The sequence below is a fragment of the Corythoichthys intestinalis genome, chromosome 12, assembly GCF_030265065.1.
Source record: "Corythoichthys intestinalis isolate RoL2023-P3 chromosome 12, ASM3026506v1, whole genome shotgun sequence".
Taxonomy (NCBI): domain Eukaryota; kingdom Metazoa; phylum Chordata; class Actinopteri; order Syngnathiformes; family Syngnathidae; genus Corythoichthys; species Corythoichthys intestinalis.
The window spans coordinates 54216605-54240606 of record NC_080406.1 but is presented as its reverse complement, the minus strand read 5'-3'; the positions used below and the strand labels follow the sequence as shown (position 1 = coordinate 54240606).

Sequence of the window (24002 nt, the reverse complement as noted above, 5' to 3'; positions counted from 1 at the left end):
ACAGTTCTTTTGGCTTAAATTACAGCGGTTTATTTTAAAGAGGGGTGCAAGAGCAGAAACTGCTTTTTCAGTCCTTACTGTTTTCCGCCATATATATTTATATATATACTTTATAATTGCTCATATTTACTGCAAGCATGGGCTTTTTCTTAGTCCCCCACCCCAAATGGAAAAATGAAGTCCGACCATTAAATTACAGTATTTACTTTACAAGTACCATCGATAGTCCTCTATTACCCGTTATTTTTGCTTCTTTTTTTTTTTTTTTTTTTTTTTTCCAAATCATACACAAAGATAGAGGTGGACGCATATTATTTGAGACTGTTTATCCTCTGGTTTAATAGCCATCAATGGCATGCAGCAAGTTAAGCACAATGAAAAAAAGAGTTTTACTTGGAACGTAACCAGCGTCTATTTGTGTTTCTATTAATTTAAATTGTACTAATTTAAATTTTTAAACATGTATGTATTGCATGAGAGAAGCATTTCTTCCCGGAGTTTTAATGGTTTGAGACAGGTCTTGTTAACCATCGTGGAGGGATTAAATTTTTAGTTTCTGGGAGGATGGCGACCCCAAGTGGATAATAGGATAATAATAAAACACGGAAACAATTTGGTGCAGACTTATTTGAGAACACTTATCTGAACAGAACTCAACACATGATGGTACAAACAAATTGCATCTCACAACCCCTTTCATGGCCCTTAAAAGTGTAGGAAAAAACTGCATTTTACTTTGATGAACTCTCATGAAAGTTTTCAAAAGGAGACAGCTTTGTATTCAGACATTTTTAAATATTTAGGGCGGTGATATGCATTTTTGAGGAGTCGTGTTAAATGCATCAAAAGCATTAGAAAAAAAACCTGAAATACCAAATCCTCATTTCTTCTACCAATTCAAGCCACCACAAACGCATTCCTTGCAAAGAACAATGACATTTTATTTTGTAAAATACATAACTGTATCCAACTATATACAAAAATATATTTTTCAAAAAGTTAACAAAAACAACGCAAATTATATACAGTATATATACATATATTAAAACTTGATTTTTTAAAAATAGTCCAAAGTTGTTTTCCTTGGTTTCCATTTACGAGGATCTTGTCAATGTGTTAAGTTCATGCAAGTTCCCATTTGTATGTCAGACCTTGAGAGCCCCACTTTTCTTTGTACCAGGTAATATGTGTGCCAGAGTCCTCCAATGTAGCAGGCCTCAATCTTTCTTCCACTTTCACCTTCATCTTCGTAATGTTTTCGGAATGGGACGTACTACGTCATTGTTTGGACGCGCCTCCATGCTGGCAATATGATTCACTTCCGGGTCGGCAGACTCAATGCGGATTGTAACGTGTGGTCGTGCTAAGCTAACTCTTTCGGTGTTTTAGAAAGAAATTATGGGTGTGTATTGTTGTGTTACCGGGTGCAACAGCTTCTCCTACGACTAAAAAAAGGGCGAGGAAAACTGGACTCACTTTTCACCGTTTTCCTGCATGGAGGACCAAATATCAGATCACGAAGGCACGACTGATGGCTGGATTGCAGCGGTTCGTCGGAAAAGCATTTCTTATGATCATATTTCTGCTGGAATGAGAGTATTCCCCTCATCTCTACTCTTGTAAATTGAACGATTTATCCGTTTTGGTTTCAATACGGTTTTTTTGTGTGTTTTTTTTTACTGTTGTGTAAATCTGCCTCGGTAGCAATGCTAACCTACTCCTCCTCACCTACCTGTTGTGGTACTAGGAAAACCTGCATATGAAATGCTGACAACACGTCCCGATTGGTCACCATATCTCTTCTTGGGTTATTCTGAGGTCAAGCGCACCACATCGGAGCGTTATGAGAGGTTGGAAAGGCGAAGAGTGCACGCTGAAACTTCAGTTTGCTCTGCTCTTACAAACACGATCCCAAGTGTTGTTGTGAAAAGTCAATAAAATATGAATACCAAAACATGACTTGAACAACTTCTTGACAAACTGTAACTGCTTGTTGTTTACTTCAGGTCTTCATAATAAACAGGTGTAATAATTACAAAGTCAGGTGACTTAATTTTGTTATTCTATTTGGAATATGCATTGACAATTTTTGGACAGTGTTGTAGACAAGAACTGTGACTGATAAGTTGCAATAGATTTATTTCAAGTAATGCAATTTCTCCAATACGATATTTTAATTGACAGTTTAAAATCTTTAAATTAGTGCAAACAAGGCCCACCCTCTGACGGTGGCAGCAAATATTATATAATTATAAGTAATACACAAATACAAGATCACAATAAACGTGTCTTTGTCAAAGCAGTTTAAAACACTATTTACTGGCCTTGGGTAAATTGCCAGACAGGATAAATATGTGCTTTAAAGTTCTTGCATTTCCATTTTAAGTATTGCAAGTACTAGTCTCCAACACAGTATTTGAACTGACAGTTTAAAATCCTTTTAGTACAAAATGGCCCACACTCTGGCAGGGGGCAGCAAATATTATAATACATAATACATTATAAAAAGCTATATACTATATAAATACAAGATCACAACAAAACCTGTATTTTTTCAAAGCAGTTAAAAAACATCCAGTGGCCTTAGGTAAATAAAGGTGTAAAAATATGTACTTTACAGTTCTTGCATTTCTATTTTAGGTATTGCAACTTTTCCAACACTATTTGAATTGACAGTCTAAAGTCTCCATAAGTGCAAATAAGAATATTATAATTTAAAAATAATAATAGAATATATAAATTCAACATTACAATGAAACGTGTCTTTGTCAAAGTGGTTTAAAAAATAATAATAATAATAATACGTCACTGGCCATAGTTAAATAGCCAGGCAGAATAAATATGTGCATTACAGTTCTTGCATTTTCACAAGTTAAAAGCCTGCAGTTCATCGACGAGAAGGGCAGACCCAGATGGCGTCTGCAGCAGGGGCTTGTTTGAGTCCGACACAGGACAAATGGAACCACTCCATTGAACAAATTTTCTTTGTCAAATGATCCAAGAAGAGAGATGGTGACAAATCGGGATGTGTTGTCAGCAGGTTTACCTAGGAACACAACAGGTAGGTGAGTCGTAGTAGGCGAGCATTGCTACCGAGGCAGATTTACACAACGGTGTAAAAAAAGAAAAACGTATTGAAACCAAAAGTGGATAAATCGTTCAATTTACAAGAGTAGAGATGACAGGAACACACTCTCATTCCAGCAGAAATATGATCATAAGAAATGCTTTTCCGACGAACCGCTGCAATCCAGCCATCCGTCGTACCTTCGTGATCTGATATTTGGTCCTCCATGCAGGAAAACGGTGAAAAGTGAGTCCATTTTTCCTAACCCCTTTTTTTGTCGTAGGAGATGCTGTTGCACCCGGTAACGCAACAATAAGCACCCATATTTTCTTTCTAAAACACCGAAAGAGTTAGCTTAGCACTATCACACGTTACAATCCGCATTGACTCTGCCGAACCGGAAGTAAATCATATTGCCAGCATGGAGGCGCGTCCAAACAGTGACGTAGTACGTCCCATTCCCTATTCCGACTCTATTCCAGTGAGGAAAGTAATTCACAATGCTGTATGTGCAAATAATAAATCATGATTAAATCCAAATCTCGAAGTTTAAAGCCATTCCCAGGTAACAATAGCCGTCATTCAAGTTATTATGTGGGTGAAGCAAGACAAAATCGGTATTTAACACTCGGTGTTTACTGTAGACTTGTATTAGTTAGCTGTACTAGCAAATTAACAAACATGTATTTTGGATGGTCCCAAACAGTCTCTGTATCAAGTATTTCATTAATTTCCGTAAAAAAAAAAAAAAACAAATCCTCCAATTGTAAACATCAATCTGATTAAAGCAAATAGGCTATGTTAAAGTCACGTGATTTCCTTTAGTTCAGCAGTGACATTCCCCAACTTGACACATAAAGAAGAATCCAGTAATTCAAATCAAAGTCATAATTGAAGTTGATCGAAAGAAATGAAAACGTGAGAACAGTATAAGACCGACAAACAGATGTGCTGTTCATTACAAAAGGCACCACTTTTTGTCAGTTGTTGGAAACCAGTAAGCCCCTGAATAGTATAGAACAGAGGTCACGGAACCGCGGACCGAGGACCCCCAAGCCGTCTGGACCGGATCTCAAGCTGTCCGGACTAATACACGTTGCAACAACAAAAATCATTTTTTTCTGCGGGTTTGGAGAGCGGAGTTGGGCAACAAACAAAAACCTTAGCGGTGACGTGCGTGAGCCAGCCAATGGGAGTGAAGCATTTGAAAGTTATTTTTAGAACAGCATGTCTCACACTCGCTTTCCAGACTCCGCGGAGTGACAGCCAAAAACTGAGCCGAATGGAGTTGGAGGAACAGGCGAAAAGGTACGGCAAATGGCGTGCTCAAAACTACGCAAGATTGATGCAGAAAAGGGAGTGTTTAAGGAGGAGTAGACCAACACATTTTTGTTCATTTTACCTGGCGGCAGCACAAGACCGCTATCATGCCTTATCTGTTCAGAGACGGTGTTCTGCCAAAATCTGCTACATCGGCGAAACATCCTACATGAGTCGAATTTGACACCCAAAGTAATACCGTTCGCTCTAAACTTGTTTTGTTTGGATGCATACAGGCAGAACGTACTAAAATGCCTTAAGAAAATACTTAAATGCAGTTATACCAAATAAGGACGGTTTAAATACGCTATGTGACTAATGTGGTCAACTGCTTCAAAGCTAACACAAAAAACCACAATGGTTAAAAGTATGAGAGGGTAATACACGCAAAAAGTATTTTTGAGGCAATGAAAAGGTTCTAAAAAACTAAATAAAAACAAAAATAGTGAGTACTTGCCGCTTCTGACCGATGTGCGCATGCGTGCGGATGCTTGCACAGGCGCGCTGAGCATTGTATTGACGTTTAGTAATGAATGGCTGAACAACGGTAGCGCTTGTAAAAAGCAGCAATTTGAAAAGGCACTATGAGACGAAGCACGCAGCTTTTTCGCAAGGTTTCCATATGAACTCTGCCATCCGTTCTCAAAAAATATCGGAATTAAGGGCTCAATATGATCGCTTTATTATTTATTACTAATTAATTATTATTAAATATTATTTATTACTTATAATATTTTTTTTTAATTTTATTTACATTTTTGAATATTGTAATTATCAGCATGGCCACGTAAAGATACGTTTGTATTTTTGGGGAAAAAAAGAAGCATTAAAAATATTTCCGGACCCGAGATTGTTGTAATTTCTTAATTTCGGACCCAGAGGATTTTTAATTCATGACCCCTGGTATAGAAGTTTCCTTGGTTACCTTCGACTTTTGTGGAGCTTGTCTGTGCAACTTTTGAGTGCCTCCCCCAGGTGGATGGTGTGCTCCTGGATCAGCTACCGGATATGTTGGATCCAGTCCATCTTGATCTCAGCAGTGGAAGCCTATTGATAAGAAAGACGGTCGAAGGTTAATGCCGTTTGGAAATCCGCCACTTTTCAGAATTTTCACTCTTTCTTACCACAAAAGTCTGAACAAAACACATAACTACCTTAATTCGGTGGAGTTTTACCTAATATATGATGTTCTACGGTTACAAAAAATTGATTCATGTTGATGAAAAAAAATTACAGTCGAGGCTAAAAACATACACAGAGAAGAACGTTAAAGGAAAAAAGAAAAGTTGAGGTGGACAACAATGCTCGGCATCATGTCAAAGTGGTTTATAACCTGTGAGAGCAGTGTGTGGAAATCTCACACTAAAGGAGGAAAAGAGGAGAGGAAGAACGTCTAACCTTCGGAACAATCCTGCTCGATGTCCAGCTTCGGCCCAACGAGAAAGAAATTGGCAGGGGTCTCCCTTCAGTTGCTCTGTGAGCTTTATGTCGTTTATCTAAGGAAGAAATGAAGTGATTGCCTTTAGTGAAAATGAGCAAGTCAGACGGACAGCAAATGTTGGAGGATTTGGAGAGAAAGAGAGGCCAGACTGAGTTGGCTTGGGCATGTGATTGTAAGTATATTGGCAAAAGGATGCTGGATTTCCATATGCCAGGCAGGAGATCGAGAGGACGACCAAAGTGGAGGCTTATGGATATAGTTAAAGAGACGTGAAGGTAGTTGAAGTGAGAGCAGAGGAAACATGCAGAGGACAGGGTTAGATGGAGTCAACTGATTTGCTGTGGCACCCCTGAAAGGAAAAGAAGATTGTATCGATAGAAAGTGTGCTAAAGATGACTTATATTAAGTTTTCTCTGATATATGTAACTGCTCTTCCCCTTGGCGTCCTTGACCACATTGCAGACCACCAAGGACTTCTTCAAAAGGCAAAGCTGCCTATTTTTCCCCATTCTGAGTTCGTATCTTTGGTTCCCACACCTTGAAGGACTCCTGTAGGAGCAGCTCGCCTTGGGACTCGATGCTTTCATCAAAACCTGAAGGGAGAGAGATTAAGCAATGTAAGCAAATTTAACTTCAACAATGAGCCAATTTATCTTTCAAGTGTTCAGGCACCTTCCAGCACGGAGACATGCATGGCATCGTTGGCTCTCTTGGGAATGCTCAGAGTCACATCCAAGACTCTCTTGAGTTCGGCTTTGCTTTCTTCATAGCATTCCAGCAGATCCTAAAATAAGCAAAAATACACTTAAAAAGGGATTACGACATTATTCCCACAGCTCAAATTTTGAAGTTGAACAGTGGTTTAAAGTGTTTTCATCTAGTATGTTGTGAATGCATCTTTTGTGATTTATATTGGTTTACTGAATAATATTTTTTTTTCCCATACCTTTAGCAAGAGTGGATATTTTGTGATTCTCTGCACTGGCTTCAGCAGGTAGGAGTTGACTGAGTATGCGAGTCCATGCGTCTGCTGGATTTTCTGTTGAGAAAGAGAGAAATGAATGTAAGACAATGACGTTCCATGTCTTGTAGTTTCATTTTGGATCACCGTGACGTTTAACTTACATGAAAATAGTTCACAGCATGCTCCACCATGAGCCGAGTGGATTCTTCGTTGTTCATGAAGTATTTGACGTATAGCTGGAATTTATCAGCCTATTTAAAAAATGCTTCGAATTATTGACGATCATTTTTCAGTATGATTATGGTTAGTGAGGAAGCGACATACATACCCATGTGACAAAGCACTTTTCGACATATTCGGGGAAGTGTTCGTATTTTTCCAGCTCTTTGAGAAAGATGCTGAAGAAAGATAGGACAAGAAACCCAGTTAATAGATTTCAAAATAAGAGCGGTGGCCATTGCTGTTAAAAGTTTGCATACATCTGACTCAATGACGTGGAAAAGTACATACAAACAAACTTGTGGTCATGTCAGGCAATGTTTTACATGTGATAATTGACCAGGAATAGGCTACTTGTTAAGCTTGGTCCACTCTACGTAAAGATGTAAATCATTTTTAAGGTCACTGCTAACGCTTACTTTGTGATGGAATTCATACAGCTCCAAAATGGTCCCAAAGATGACGTGCTTCACATTGGCGGTTCCTGGAGGGATCTCTTCCTCCTTTGTCAACATCTCCCTCCTGTAAATCTGCATGATACCAAACAAAAATGAACTTATTTGTAGAGATTGTCTTTTTTAAAAAAAAATTTTTTTTTAAACTAAAGAGAAAAGAAACTCAAGTTGATGCATTCCCTTAGGTTTGAATCAGCTCATTCAAAATAAACCTAAAAGAAAACAGACAATGTGTGAGTGTCTGTTCTTGTCTGCCATACTTCATTATTAAATTAATCAGTGGCATAATTAGTCACATACATTTTTCTGCGCGCCAACTTTTTTTTCTTCTTGTCGAGGGCGTCCGCAGTGGCAGGGTTGATGTCCATTTGGAGCTCCAACGTGCTGGTCACCATATTTTCGGCGAAGTTGCTCAACTGTTCTGTGTCTATATCAGAGCCTGCTGAATCCACAGAGCACTCTTTTATGTGTTCTGTAGAAAATAAGTAGATGAAAAAATAAATAAGCGACCAGTGATGGGCACATAAAGGGGTTTGATGAACCAGTGACGGTGGGCCACGAAAGCTCATCGAGTGTGCTGTGAAAATCTTCCAGGGCCACCTAGTAGGTCAGAGCTCGATAACTGTATGGAGCACTTATTTAATGAATTGGCTGCCATGCATTGACGACACTCGATGTCCAATCAACTTTGACTGGCAGAGGCTAAGGCAGTTAAATTAAGTCAAGTTAAAAGACTGAAAATTGAGTATGGTAGTCCTCCCAGTTAAAATTGTTGTTAATGGCAGGGAATGAATATAATTATTTTTTCCCCAAGCAACTTTAGAGTGCTATTGGAGCAATAACCAGAATGTATCTGTTTTTCAATCATTTTAATGTTATCAATTTTATATATACTAACATGTTATTCATTTCTAATATCTTTTTTTTTTTTTTTTTAATGTAAATGATAGCTTTTATTCATTTAGAACAAATGTTGTAGCCTGCATGACCCAAAACGTGATGTCAACGTATGTGAATGCTATATTTCCGTGGTTCAAATTAAATTGTTTTTGCTGGTGGTGGTTTATTACAAAAAAAAAATACGCATACACGTTCTTGGAACTTACCACCGGCAAAGTATAAGAGAGGGGTGTCCCAAACCACGCATTGCTGATTAAATTACTCAATTCATCTTTAACATTCGAAAATAACAATTGCAGATATTAAATACTGTGCAAATGATTGAATATAAAACACGATAACTAGCTCCCTTCGCATTTGTCGTCAAGCACGAGCAGTTTAATGATCTTGATGGATTTAATAATAACCTACCTGCATGCAAAATATACATTTTAGCTGTTAACGGCTGAACTTTAGCACAACGCTACAGTATATCCCAAATGTTGTTTTTGACCCAACAAAAGTGAATGACGGATAGCAGTCAGTTAAATGGTAAGCACATTTAGGTAAAAACAATAACACAGACGATGGAAACAGGCTGCAACTACCAATTTTTTCCGTCAAACAATGTCATAAATAAAAGGTTCATGTAAAATACATCGCGACCACTTGGCACGACGCATAACGAACCAAACATGAACGAAGCTCACTAAAAGCTGCAAATTAAAGTTAGTAAAAGCTAGCATCCTAGCATTTTCACACCGTTATTTGATATTTCTGTTTAGTTGTTTTTTTTCCCATCACACGCACTCAAATGAGCATGCCTAGTATAGACCCTACTCACCGACGTCACAGAATGACGTGTCGCTGTATCCGGCCGCCATATTGTCCGTCTCTGTTTAGCCCTATTCTCAATGGTTTCAATTAATGGTTTCAATTAGTCGTTCAGTTTATAGAGCAATTCATGGAAGCCCCAGTGCTTTCAGACGCTGTAAACTCATTGGCTGCATTGCATAAAAGGCTTTATGTGGAAAAGCTTCAGTCTATCCATTCGCCAGATCCATATTTGATGCCTAAATCGATATTTTTCGACCCGCTGTCTTCGCCCTCTCTGCCTGACATCTGCTACCCTGATATCTACAACTATATTTTCCACAGAAACTCGGCCTATTCTCACGAAACTTTGAAAAACATTAAGAGCAACACTCTAAGCAACATTACCCTGTGTGATTTCTAAAATGGCGACAATCAAAAAAAAAAAAAAAAAGTTCACTGCGAGAAATTATAGCAACTTGAATCTACAGCAGCAGTATTTCGCTAGAGCCCGAGTGTCGAAAGAGAACGCCACAAAGACGAGACTGTTGAAATTATGAATTAAAAAAAATAATAAAGCAAATGTGACACACATAAGGGCTTGCTAACATTTGTTTAAATATATTGTTCTTTGTAAATCAGCCAAGGTAGCCCCCTGCATTTTTACCACACCAAATCTGGCCCCCTTTGCAAAAGGTTTGGACACACCTGTTTAACTGATGATCCATAGACGAGGCCAGCTTCTTTCACTTGGTACCAGCTAAATATTATTCAAAATGTAATGATGGTGGAAGAAATAAGCATCTTGAATTTGAAACTGTATGTTGTCGGCGATTAGCCTCACAATGATATTAATTGTGGTTGTCAGCCCAAAACCCTCTAAATATATATTAAATGCATCTTACCAGATATAAAATGACTACTACATAATCCGTGGTAATCGTTTGGAACCCAGTTTTCTCGTCGAATTGCAGCAGTCCATCTCGCTCTCCTGTCCGGGTCTCTCGGAATACGGTAGAACTTCAAGTCTCTCCGTCTATCTTCTCTGGTATTGCAACCAACCGCCACACACGCCTTCACCATTTTGATTATTAATGTTAACGAGCAGAAAAACACGCCATAATAGGAGGAATTTACGTAGCGGTAATGCGTCAAAACGACGAGTAGACGGACAATATGGCGCGGAGGCATGGTTGTGACGTCATGTGAGTAGGGTCTATTGAGTCTGGCCACCATTCACGCGGATACAATTTCCAGGGTGGAGCAAGCCACAGCAAACAGGCAGCGGAGTGGACCAATCAGCGACGGGCAGACGTGACATTAGTAAAATGACGAGGGAAGGACGAGGGACTTGTGCGCGGAAGTAAACATACGAAGAGAGCGGAGTTTATTCAACATGGCTAGCGCGAGACAGACTGTTGTCAATGACTCGTGTCGATGTGTTTTTGGTAATTTAAAACTGATTTTACCGTGGATTGGAACATATTCTCGGCTCTCCCGTTCACCATCTGTGTTGTCGTGGAGACGACTTTCGACGCGCAAGAGTGACGTTGCTCGTTTAGAACACGGCACGCAAATAAACGAATCTGATTTGTCGATGGATTTTGCACCTGCTCGAGAGGCCGTTAATGGGCTGGTTCCCAGACTATACTCTCAGTGTTTGAAAAATACAGGGAGAACAGTCTGGCAGAGCCAGGCAAGCCTATAACACTCGGTGACTAAACTATACAAATAAGTTAATCAAGCTTACCTCCCAGGCTTTCAGGATGTGCAAAAAGTTGATATGCGAGGTGTCCCGTGGTAGAAAGGTTTGTCCAAGTGAGTCGTGTGTACAGATGAGTCGCGTGCTTTTCAACTGCAGCATCTGACTGAATGACATCTGCTGGATGCTGTAGGACTAGGTGAAGCTGCACGTGACATCAAAGAGCTGGCCAATGAGGCTCTTAGTTGGTCATGCTCTTTGATCTGGATTTTGACCTTGACCCCACCTCCTTCGAACCTCTGCTATGTGATGGGAGCACTTATAGGCATTTTCTCCTTCTCTAAAATGTATTTTACTCGTCATTATTAAAAACTTTTCAAACATTTTACATGCAATAACATCAACCCATTTTGTATGGAACCCCAAAAGGTTCAAAATTATATAAATAAAAACAACATTTTGAAATGAATAAAATTTTGATAAATAACAGACAAATTGTATCATTTGTAAAATAAAGTAATACTATTATGAAAAAGATTTTACAAGATGTAAAGCATTTTTCACAAAGTTTTTTAAATTTTATAATGCATTTTTTCACAATATGCCTTTTATTTCATCATGTTTTTCAGCACAATCATATTTTTGAGATAAAAATGTCTTTCACAAATTTTTTTTTAATGTCTTTTTCCACCATGGCCTTTAGATTTCATAATGTGGTTTTTCAGCACAATGACATTTTATAATATAAAAAGCATTTTTCACAAGGGCGTAGGTTGGTGTCAACATTGGTAGGGACGATATAACAGCATAACCTGACACATTTTGCTTGGGACGGGACATAAATAAGACCAAACAGAATATTGAACGGGGGTCAGGGCCACATTTCCCACAAATATGAATCTAATTCATAGGCAAAATTATCAAAGCAAAATAAATTGGTATTGACTTATACTAACTTCTATGTGAATTGGTTCACGTGATGCAACGTTCGATTATAACCTTTGTTTTCAAAAACTATTAAAGAAACATTTTGAAGTCCAAGTCCCTTTATTAAAACATGGGGAGTTATCCAAGAATGGGTCCACTTCTGGGGGACACTGGAGCACCCCTAGACTCAAACTAAAATATTGTCATATAAAAGTGATTTGAGAAAAAATTCATGAAAAAATTTCTGAGATATCCAAGGACCGATCTCCATCTGAGGCATCCAGACTTCCCCAAGACTCCAACCAAAGTACTCTCGTGAAATTCTGATGTGTGATTTCATTTAACAGATTTTTTTTTTTCATGTCAGTGTCCCTTGAAAGTGGACCCATTCTTGGATCTTGCACTCTGAAGTGGTGATGCACGATAATACATTTTTCAACCGATATCGATAACCAATAATTTCCTGCCCCTTCCACCCGATAACCGATAATGTCACGCCGATAATTCTATTCAAATATGTAAGTAAAATTTTAAAGTATACAAAGATCAAATGTTACTGTGCAAAAATGTAATTTAGTGCTATTTTTTTCCACATCAAATGTGAACAAGTAGTAAATTCCAACAACTAAACAATTGCAATGAGCTTTTGGCAAAAATTATTTAGAGAGTAAACACCCAAGTTGCACAAAAATGCCTTTAAAAGTAAGCCATTCCTAACATATATCACATTACTACACTGCTAAAACACCTCCTTAAAACTAGCAGAATTGGACAAAACTGTTGATTGCGCACATTTGGAGGCTAAAACAAGTATATAATTATCGAATTGCATTATCGGTTGAATTTCGTTTTATCTAGATTATCTGTGTGACGTCATAATTGCCATTATCGGCCGATAATTATCGGTGACCGATATTATCGTGCATCTCTACTCTGAAGCCACCACGTTGCATTACGGTAATGCATATAATGCAAACAATGAGCCAAATGAGGGACGGCTAGCTTGACTTGTTTCCCCCGCTTCCACAATATTGACATCTTTTTACATTACATATCTGATCATATTTTTACATATACTGTACATTACATATCCCTTATCTTTGAAGGGGGTGGAGGAGGCGGCATGTTGTATTTCTTTCGATGGGATTGTTTGAGTGTGTGAGTTAGTCTGTGTGGCGGGAGGAGGGGGCGGGAGGGTCAAGTCATTAGCCAATCAAACGTGCGTTTGGGGTAGGGGAAATGGACCGGCACATTCAGCAAGTAAAAAGGGATAAATGCAAGTCTGAACATAATTTTTTTTTAAAATACTCAATAATGGTAGGCTCTATTCTATCCTTACAACGTATGGTTTTGTGGTTTTACCTTTCACCAAATGTCACATGAATGGTTGTAGAAGAACATTATTTTAAGTAAACAAATAATCATCTAACTTGCGCAAATGCATGTTTTCCTGCACCCCACTTGATGGTACCTCATAGTTTTACAGTTGAGAATCAGTGGTTAATCAAACCACTCAATGTGTCCATCATTGGTTGCTCATCCATGTTTGCTTAACTTATCGTCGCAGAGTACCCACCAGAACTTACTGCTGGTTCATCACAAGGCTGAGGGAAGACCACTTCTAATGACTCGGACTTGAAAAGAAACAACGCTAAGAGTACGACAACTAACTGGCTGCAGCTCCTGCGCGAAACAGACGGCAAAGGCAAAGTGGTCATCGGCTCTCTGGCTTTCCACGAGACCTGGGCACAGGTAGGTAGACCGTTTTGGAAGTGTCTCCCGCCCTAAAATGCTTGGTTCATTCAAACTATATTCACCTGATATTCACAGTCATACTTATTTTCCACTTGCAGGTGTGCCGTTTGCTGGAAAGCCTGGAGGAGGAATATGAGAGAACGGAGGACTGGTGCGGCGCAACAGACAAACCTGGCTCCAGCGGTCAGATTGATCATGTGACTTCCATGATCAGTAAACACCTGAAGCATAAGGAATTCGTCCTCAAGGTTGAAATCACACCATTAAATATGTAAGCATAGTCCATACAATGTTACATGTCTAATCTTCCGTGATTGTGTTTTCTGTCATTCAGGCCTGCAAATTAACCAAGGGAATTGTGTTTTCTGTCATTCAGGCCTGCAAATTAACCAAGGGAATTGCGGATCTCTTCCAGCAGTACGTAGAGCGGAACGGCGCAACCATGGGAAGGCTGAGTCACGACCAAGAAGAGCATGTTACAAGTCAGTTTGGGGGATAACATTTACTTGGTAAATGGTAAATAGTGTTATACTTATATAGCGCTTTTCCACCTTTCAAGGCGCTCAAAGCGCTTTACACTATCTCGCCATCTACCTACTGGTGACACAGCACCAGGAGCAACGTGGTTCAGTATCTTGCTCAAGGACACGTAGACGAGTTCATCAGGGCGGAGAATCGAACCCACAACCTCTGGTTTGGGGGACAACTACTCTACCACTGAGCCACGCCACCCCGCCACGCTACTTATCTATATATAGCTCTAAAGAACACTCAAAATTGATGGGGGGGGGGGCACTTGATATTAATAATTTGATCTCCCAGAAGTATATATTTGCATAAGTAACAGATCACAAATGTAATAGACGAATAATTGTGTAAACCAGTAAGGAAAGTAGCTATTGGATGTCCTAAAAGTTGCTAGATGGTGTCATCACCTAATTTACATAATAGGCAATTTGCATTTAATTGTGATGGACGCTGTAGGAAAGTGGAATAACATGGGAGAAGCAAAAAGTGAGTAAAAAAAGCACCCTAAATATGTTTAGAACTACAAATGAACCCTAACTTTTTTTTAACATTGCCAAACCAAATGAACCAGAAATACAATCCAGCACAACAGAAAAAAAATCATGGTAACTTGTTGGTAGAGTTGTTGCTGCTTTTGACAACAACAACAAAAAGTCGCCAGATTTAGCGAGAAAGTTGCCAAGTTGGCAACATTAAGCACTTTAAAACTCACTCACACTTTAATAAATTACACTTTATTCTAAATATTTTCAAAAAGAGAAATATTAAAATAACAATATGATAACTCTCTAACGTTAATGCTCAAACAGCTTGCCAACGGTACTAGGTTTTACAGTATATAAGCTGTAATGATTAATAATAATATTAATAATAATAATAATAGTAATGATTTAAATGGAACATCTTGCATCTATATAATCTTTCCCTAATGGGTGAGGTTTTTTTTTCTTTTTACAGGCATCCTGAATGATCTGTGTGAGAGAGAAAACCGTGACCTCTGTTTGTGGAATGTCAGGAAGCAGCAACTGGACGACTGTCAGCGTTATTTGGCATTTGAACGCCGTGCCATTCAGGTGACAGAATTAGAAATCATTTGTGTGACTTGAATCCTTGACCAAAACTGTAACAAATTTTTGTCTTCAGGCACAGGAGAGAATTCAAGACATGGGAGAGGTTTACTTCTCCACACACTACTCCACCGGCTCAAGTATCGGCTTCAGGCAGGAGCTGCTGAGGGAGGAGGAGGATTTTAACATCATCAGCAAGGTAGGTTCCGCATTACACCCTCATCTAAATGTTTGGATGCAAGCATTGAAAAATGATCTTATTGGCTCCTACACAGCAAATGGAAAAGTGCTCATCCGACTCGCAGACTGGTACTGCGCATAAGGTCACAGCCATGCCGGCAAGATGAAGAAATTTGTTTTGGCAGTTGACCAGTGCAACTAGCATTTGAACTTGCGGATGGAAAAAAAACGCTGCAGCTTGGAGAAAGTAAGTCTAATTTGACAATGAGATTAGCTATGACACTTTTTCAATGGTGTACAAGCTACAAAAGGGGTGTCCAAACTATGATGTCTATCACTGTCAATGGCAGGGATTTGAGTTACGGGCTACTAGCAAAAAATAATAGGGATATTGCAACAAAAACCTTTTTAGTAGTACTCAGAAAATTTGATTACCCTGAAAAGGTTGTTGTATTTCTGCAAATCAACTTATAAGGTGATTTTGACATATTAAATGAATGAATAAAATGCAAATTATTATATTTCTGGCTAAAAAAAATTTCCATGTTAAATTTCCAAAATTAAACAACTTCAACTTGATATTCTAATTTTAATGGGTGCTACTGTATGTTTTCATGACTGAGACAAACAAACTTAATCAACTAGCGCCATCTAACGCCGATAAGTGCAACAAAATGCTGTCGGAATTCAAGCTTCTTGTACGGGCCATATTCAATGATATTTGCATAATTTGCTACGGGTCAATAAAAGCTGGGGAGTTGGCCCACGGGACAAAGTTTGGACACCGCTAAAATAAATAAAAGTGGCTTGACTAACTGTACAGTTCTAACTTCTAAGACTGCAAAAATCAAACAGCATATTACAAACTCAAAACAATAAATTCCTCTCTGACTCTCGTTTGTTAGGGTAAGAATTTCCAACTGAGCTTCGCTCCTGCTACATGGGACAACAACCTGAGTGATGACGACTTTGAGTTCTACAATGAGATAAGAAAGTCTGCACGCAGTAAAGAGTAAGTTACTAATCATACCATTTGTGAATTTAACTTAGTAGTTCAACAGTCTGTTTTATTGATTCAAACTGAAGCTGTTGAGTCAATCTTTGTAGTTTAGTTTGTTCCTTGCTTAACACAACATGAGATCATAGATTTGAATTAGAGATGTCCCGATCCGATATTTGGATCGGATCGAACGCCGATATGGGCAAAAAAATGCGCATCGGTATCGGATCGGCCGACACGGAAACATTCCGTGCAGACTTTTTTTTTAAATCCGGTCCGGGTTTTCCAGCGCACAGGTTTACATAATCCATTCCAGTTTTTGCTTCGGTTTCCCTAAAATCCGGTCCGTATTTTACGGCACACCTTCAACACACTACATTACCGTCTCCCAATTTACCGAGAGACTTTATCAGTAAAAATGTCAGCTGTGTGGGATCATTTCACCTTAAAGGACGACAAAGACGAAGAGGCAGAGTGCAACATATACCACAATAAAATCAAGCGTGGTGGTAAAGCTGTAAGAAGTTTTAATACAACCAACCTAATCAAGCATTTAGCGAAATACCACCACAAACAATATGAGGAGTATGTTAAGAAAACCAAAGACAAAAAAAAAGGTCCTACGCAACTAACACTGGCAGAAACCTTTGCTATGCGTGACAAACTGGCACTCGACAGTCCCAAAGCCCAGGGAATAACAGGAGTCATTGCCGAAGAATTCATTCTGGATGACAAGCCATTATCTCACGTGAGTAAAGACGCACCATCCAACACACGATTCGGCCATGGAAGATTCGAGAACGAATCACAAACATCCAAATTCCGATTATTGAAATATGTCAAGTAAAGCGGAACTAATACACAGCGCGGTCTTCGGGACGCAATGAGAAACTGACCGCATCAACTCACGGCTTTAGCTCAACTCATGCCGCTGGATAAAAAACACAAGAATACCTAACTGCTGCTGACAGCCGCTACAAACTACGTCAACGTCGTTTTACTGGAGATAATAGATATCATATGTATATAGAACCAGATGCTACACAACAGACTCGACTGCGTTAGCAACATTGAAGTATTGAAAACCAGATGAGTTAGTCAACAGCCGCCATCTTAATGCAGAAGACTTCCCTAGTAGGCTGTTGTCAACCTTCCAAGCGAACCTAATTAACTTTTTATCTAAAATACTCCTAAATCGGCAAAATCTTGACTTGAATCTATCTTCAAAACAGTTTTAAAACTTTCACATGTCGAAAGTAGACAGAAGGGAAATTATGTAACAACGGGAGCAATTTTAACAACCCTATATTGCCAAATGTATCACATTTGATACACCTAAAATTTCATGATTTTGAGACTAACTCAGAATTTTGACATTTCTTTTTGAAAAAAAAATGATGGATGCAAGTCAACACATGCATCTGCAGGTTCCATGAAAAAAAAAAAACTGGATTTTGTTACAGGGTTTTGTTATAAGGGTTATAGATATCTGAGCGCTTATTACACATATTCATTTGGAATTTTCTTTTTACAAATTTGAAAAAAAGGTTTCATTAGGACCTTATTTTTCAAATTTTGGGATTCTCTGATGATTGCTTCATATTGCTGGCATTAAAGGGTTAACAGTTGATTCGCAAAATTAAATTAATTGAATGTAGTTTAAAGCTGCTGATACAGAATGGGGACTTGAGTATTTTATTTACTGTTTTAAAATGTTAACGTGATACTGAAATAGTCATTTATTTAAACCTGAGAGGCGTTTTATACATTTTTTGTCACTAATGCATGAAACATTAAAAGCATCAAATAGCTTGGGGGGTTTGTGAGATTTTCCACTGAGGTTGTGTGTGTGTTTTGCTTTTTTAAGACCGTTTACAATATTCTTTGCACGTTTTACTGACTGACCATGCCATTTCTGTTTGTTATTTATAATGTTTTGTGTTTGTCACTGAATAAACAGATGAGTTTCTTGTAACCAACCATTGTGTGTTATTGAAACTCACCTAACTCAGCTGGCTAGATGTTATCAAGAGAACTAAAACCCTTTTCAACATGAGTCTGACAACTAAGTAAGGAGGCTAAATAACTTTAAACTTTAATACATGCTCAGATAGGCAGGTATCAGTATCGGCCAGTATCGGTATCGGTGCAAAAGAATATCGGTATCGGATCGGAAGTGCAAAAATCTGGATCGGGACATCCCTAATTTGAATGATTTGAAAATATCCTCATTCATGCCTACATTACTTTAGTTGGTCATCTTAATAAAAGCAGACATAATCATGCCTTGTTATGTTTTCATTTAGGTTTATGTTGACTGAGCGCTGCCACAAGAAGTTGACCACTAAATACTCGGCTACCTACCACTCCTGGGAGAAGAAGCATAAAGGTGAGTTAAATAAGGTCTCCTTATGGTGTCGGGCACTTTTACAACTGTACAATGGAATGTTACAAAAGTGAAACTATGGAAGCAAATTGAAGAATTTATTTGATATCTTTGATATCCAGGTTACAGTCTATGTACTAGCACGTTCTTTGACCTAATTATTTGGACAATTTGTGCACTAGTATCCTGATGGACGTGATTTTTAATTGGTTTTTTTTTCTGACTAAGCGATGATATTTGTGCACACAAATAGGACCACTACCATAATACTGTGTATAGTACGTGTAGGTTGTACCTTTTGTTTGTAGTTAAAAAAGTTGTTATTTTGCTGTCGGTTGACTCTCGTAGAGGCATCGAGCATCGATGGGAACCGGTTCTATCACTCCGATGCTCCCGAAATTGTTCAATTTTTAAAAATTCGATTCTATGTTTCGATGCCCTGACCGCTGAGCGGAAAAAAATTGCTCAAGTTCAAAGACTGTGAGAATTTCATAGAATTTTTAAAAAATCATCGAGATGTTAAGACTTTAATATAAACCATGGTATTTTTTTCACCCTGCCTCTCAAAAGAATCGTAATCGAGAATCGTTCAGAACTGGAATCGTTCAATTTCAAACGATGCCCAACCCTACATATAGGTTGCAATATTGGCACTTTTTGGGCCAATATTTGATACCAATATGACAAACACAAAACTGTAAATTTTATTGTGATTTAAAGAGCATACGACAGGAGAAAAAAAGTCTTAAATAGCATTATTATGTGGATTAGAATCATATTTTGAGACAATTCGACTATATACAACAATTAAGCAAAGCGCAGATGACGAGAAATTAGTATTTTAATCTGCTGGTTAGCCACGCCTACCATTAAAGGGCTCTAGCGTCCCCAACAGCTGGATGACGTCAGCGGGAGACTGGACTCATCGGTTTTACTAGTCAGCCCATTGAGGGGGAATTATTCAGAACGAGGAAAACGCGATGAAGAGAGACGCAAAATGTCATTGTTTCAGTTGCTCTACTCCAATATTTTTACAGGATAGTCTTTTTATCCGAGTATTTTTCCCCAATAGCTAAATAAATGGCTTGAGAAGGACCAGTCAGTCCGTTGAGGGGGAATTATTCAGAACGAGGAAAACGTGACGAAGAGAGCTGCAAAATGTCACTGTTTCTGTCTCTGTACTTCAATATTTTTACAGGATATTCTTTTTATCCAAGTATTTTCACCAATTGCTAAATAAATGGCATGGTCATGACAAATAACAGTCTTGTGCTAAATGGAATATGAAATAATAAAAATGCACTTATTCAGGATGACATGGCAAAATTACTCCATAATGGTCAAAACTGTCGACTTCACCTTTACTGTCGCACCTCCCGAACGATATTTTATGACACCTAAATCGGACATATGTCATTTCCCTTCCCCGACTTCGGAGAATGTAAACAAACCAAGAGGCGTGACAGCTAGCCGACATGCTAACCCGAACCCAGTGATATTTCAAAGTCTTCAAAGCGGAAAATCACACATAACTAGCCCGGATTATTTGACATGACGACTGGGTTGTCGATTGTCTTCGCGGATCGGCAAACCGCTCGGCGGAGAGCAATTTACAGTTCGTTCCCCGGAGGAGGGCGGCTGCAGTTGTTGTGCAGCTAACGTGCAGCTAATGTGCACGAGGAGAGCTTTTTACATGCCTATCAATGATCAAACGTAAGTAGTCCTTTATTTAAAGAAAGTTTGTAGTGTTTACTTTGTAATAGCTGTGTTAATATTTGACATAATACAAAACAAGATGTTTACTCACTTCCTCGTAAGTCCAATGGTCCCACAGTAGTAGGGCTTGGCCAATATCCACGTGAATGGGAACCTTTTGAAACCCCAAAAAGGCGCACACGCCTCTCCCTCATAAAGCAAGATTTTTCTGCAGCCGTTTGGCTGGAGTGATGCGAAAAATAAACGTATTAATCCGCAAAATCAGCTGAATCCTTAGTCCTCATACACAACAGTACCGCTGTTTAGTGAAGAGGACGCCTTTACCCATACAAGTCACAGTGCCCTTCTCCTCAATGCAAGACCGAAGCCGGAAGACTGAAAATTCTATCGATGAATCGGGAAAAAAAATTTTGGGGGTAAAGAGCAATTATAAATATACAAAAAAAAAAAAAAACATTTTATCCAAGGTTGAACCATTTTCAGTCAATCAGTGTCTTTATTTCCTATGTACATTGTTGAAAACAGCCAACAATTGCATCTCAGATGGGACTAGAAAAAAAACTCACTCCTTTCACCCAAAAAAACTTATAGATGTTAAAAAAAAAAAAAAAAAAACATTTCTTACCTAAAAATGTAATTATACCTGATAACACACATCACTTGAAAGCTATGTGTTTTTCCCACGTATTTCAATTGAATTTCCATTTGTGTCAAGCTATTTTTAAGTATTAAGTTAGTCTAAACTGTAAGTACTGATAGGATTTTGAGTTTTTGCAGTGTTCAAAATAAATATATAATATCTGCTATATTGGAGCACATTAGGGACCAGTGCTACTTGGTGTTTTATTCAGCAATGACTACTGAGCTAAAACTGACAGTTAGCTTTATTATGTTTTAATTTTACACCCTCATCACTCTACAGCGCTGTGTTTTTACAGATTAAATAAAGCCTGTATGTAAGACACGTTAGCCACGCATCGACAGTGGTCATAATCAATAGAAACCTAGCCCTCCGAAGGGCTAACGTTACGTGTGCGAGTGACAGCAACGTTATATTTTTTAACGCTGAGAAGTCATATGGTAGAAGCAAAAATATAGGTGGGCATTTTGATTCTACTATTTTTGCCTACTAATGTTTGGGTGGATTAGATGTTTATTGCTGTATGAAAAAAAGTTTCTCTTAACTCATTCACTCCCAGCCATTTTCACCGGAGCAAGGCCCTTTGCTCCCGGCCGTTTTACTGGATTTTGACTGATTTTGCAAGGCCCACAGAAAATTCTGTTCTATTGCTATATAAACATGGAACCCACCAAAAGAAAGATTACTCTTCTTTCAGCAGGAAAAAAAACTAAGTTCATATCTTTTTCCATTCTTTAGATAACAGCATTAGAAAATAGCTTAGTTTGAGCAATTTTCCAATTTCTGATGAAAAAACTGAGAAATTGTGTTGTATTATATGCTTTTTCTAAAAGCATACATTTCAAACATAACTTTGACTTTAACACAGCTATTGTTTGCCTTTGTGACATCCCAAACATCTGAATAATGTTTTCCTTCAACAAATTAACAAACAACAAGACAAATAGAGCTTTTGATAGCAAAGTAACAATTTATTTACACATAACTAAATTATTGAACTGAGAGATGACGCCATTGTGGTCGCTGCTGTATCTGCAGACGGGGTAAATTTGTCCCTCATCACCACCTGTCTGTCTCATCCAGATAGATTTTTGGGAATCTTTCTTTTGCAGTGACCACTACCTCATAAAAGAATTCACCTCGGGAACTTGTGTGGGGCATGTGCCTTGTGTTTACATCGTTCTCCACATTTTTCTCACGCTTCTTACTTCTTCCAACTTCTGTTTTCTATTTCTCTTCATTCATTTCATTTCATGGTCAGATATGAGTTCTTACGAAATGCGCTACTGCCCTCCAGTGGCCAGGTTTTATTGCTTCAAAATGGATTTTAAGCGTTGTGCTTTGGAGTGAACTTGCATCACAACCTAGAGATGTCTCTTGTGAAAAAAAAAAAAAACGTAAAAGACGTATAAATACGTTTTTGGGACACTGAAACAAAAATAGAATGTTTTTATAGGTTTTTGGGAGCGAATGAGTTAATAAAAGGTAATTTACTCGTTTTATACTAGTTTGCTGATTTTTCTTTGCATTGAGAACAATGATTAGCGTTACAGTTCATGGACCTTAAGCTAGATGTCAAGGAGGATGTATCAATATTAAAATGGAATTCAAACTTTTGGAAAGCAAAACGAAAAAACAATGATTATGGGTTTTGTACTGGCATCCTCAAAGATTTTTCTCTGTGTACGAAAGGGAAGAATACCACTTAAAACATGACAGTTGGAACCTACTAAACTTAACATGAAGGCATCCATTTGGATATTCCATTGTACCACACCTGTAACTAACACATTGTTCAATTATTTGCAGTTATTCATATCATTGTTTTTGACATAAAGTTGATATTCATTTTCAGACACCTTGCACGGAGACTAGATGATGCCAAGATCGTGCCGTACACTCAAGCGTGGTGGAGTTTAAAGGAACAGGTAGATTACACAATACAACCTATAAAATCTGTGGGGGAAAAACCTAATAATGTCAGAACAAGCAGAGTTGACGGATGTTTTGTCTTCTAGGTTCCACTTGGCAAAATTGGCTCAACAACAGCGTGTTGTGGCCAAACCATAAATAAGTCAGTCAGTAGTAAGACTGCTGGCAACAAGTACAAGAATGGTCGTGAGATAAGAGCGCAAAGAGAAACACTTGGACCACAACGTCGTCACGGTTTGCCGAAGAAATCCCCTCTCAGGAACCCGGTGTCCATGATGGACGACTGTAATTGTCTGGTACCTGTCCAAAAAGTCAACTTTTCATTTATTTTTGTACTTTTGGGCAATTGTACTATTGTAGATATTTTTGTGTATAGTTATGCATTTTGCTAAATAAATTGCCATTGGAATGTGGAACAGAATGTTTTTGGCCTTGTTTGAAAATCATGGCATTGAAAGATTAGCATTGCACAGCAAGTCCACCCAGTTTAACTGTAGTATTATTGCTGTCAATGGCATGCCAATACTATGAAAAAAAAGACCAACTTCAGTGTTATTGCTTATTGGGGGCCACAAAGAGGTATTTCTGTTTTTATTCATTTTAATTTTATTAATTTTGTTATTATTAAGATTTGATTAATTTGAAAAACTTATGAAATTTAAACAAATACATTTTACAGCAGACATGTCCAAAGTCCGGCCAAATGCGGCCCGTGGTCAAATTTCATCCAGCCCGCAGCCTCTGTCATAAAACCCATAACGTCTGGCCCACACATACACTTAATAAACTAAGCAGCATGTGAAGTAGCTTACACTAAATGCTGTTTCTCATTTACCTACTAGAGGGCAGCAGCACTCTGAGTGACATCACTGCGTGTGACGCTTTACCCCCAATTTTCTAAAATGGCGACAATAAACAAAAAAAAGAAAAGTTGACTGTGAGGGCAGGTGCTTCAAAGATAGGTGGAAATTGGATCATTTCTTCACTGAAATACGCAACAACTGTGTCTGC

General features: G+C 38.3%; 1 protein-coding gene and 2 long non-coding RNA genes across 4 annotated transcripts; 2 read left to right on the top strand and 1 right to left on the bottom strand.

Moving 5' to 3' along the window:
- Positions 1–1780: 1780 nt before the first annotated feature.
- LOC130927281 (triple functional domain protein-like) lies at positions 1781–7572 on the bottom strand. 2 transcript variants are annotated; one of them, XM_057852991.1, is made up of 8 exons: positions 7431–7572; positions 7121–7190; positions 6775–6867; positions 6501–6612; positions 6366–6421; positions 5786–5883; positions 5313–5434; positions 1781–3046 (listed from the first exon to the last, which is right to left on the bottom strand). In XM_057852991.1, the coding sequence occupies exons 1-7, from the start codon at positions 7445–7447 to the stop codon at positions 5383–5385; spliced, it is 498 nt and encodes a 165-aa protein (XP_057708974.1). In that variant the 5' UTR covers positions 7448–7572; the 3' UTR covers positions 1781–3046; positions 5313–5382. The 2 variants fall into 2 exon arrangements, 1 of the variants encoding a protein (XP_057708974.1); XR_009066383.1 differs by lacking the exons at positions 5313–5434; positions 5786–5883; positions 6366–6421; ... (2 more) ...; positions 7121–7190; positions 7431–7572 and adding an exon at positions 3169–3454.
- On the top strand, positions 4183–15336 carry LOC130927283 (uncharacterized). Its single transcript, XR_009066385.1, has 6 exons — positions 4183–4375; positions 13355–13539; positions 13641–13813; positions 13919–14024; positions 15028–15143; positions 15214–15336. It is a non-coding gene; the product is annotated as an uncharacterized LOC130927283 (long non-coding RNA).
- Positions 15337–15416: 80 nt separating this feature from the next.
- Positions 15417–23280, top strand: LOC130927282 (uncharacterized). The gene is made up of 5 exons (XR_009066384.1): positions 15417–15564; positions 16223–16329; positions 18624–18706; positions 22915–22987; positions 23078–23280. It is a non-coding gene; the product is annotated as an uncharacterized LOC130927282 (long non-coding RNA).
- The last annotated feature ends 722 nt before the right edge of the window (positions 23281–24002 follow it).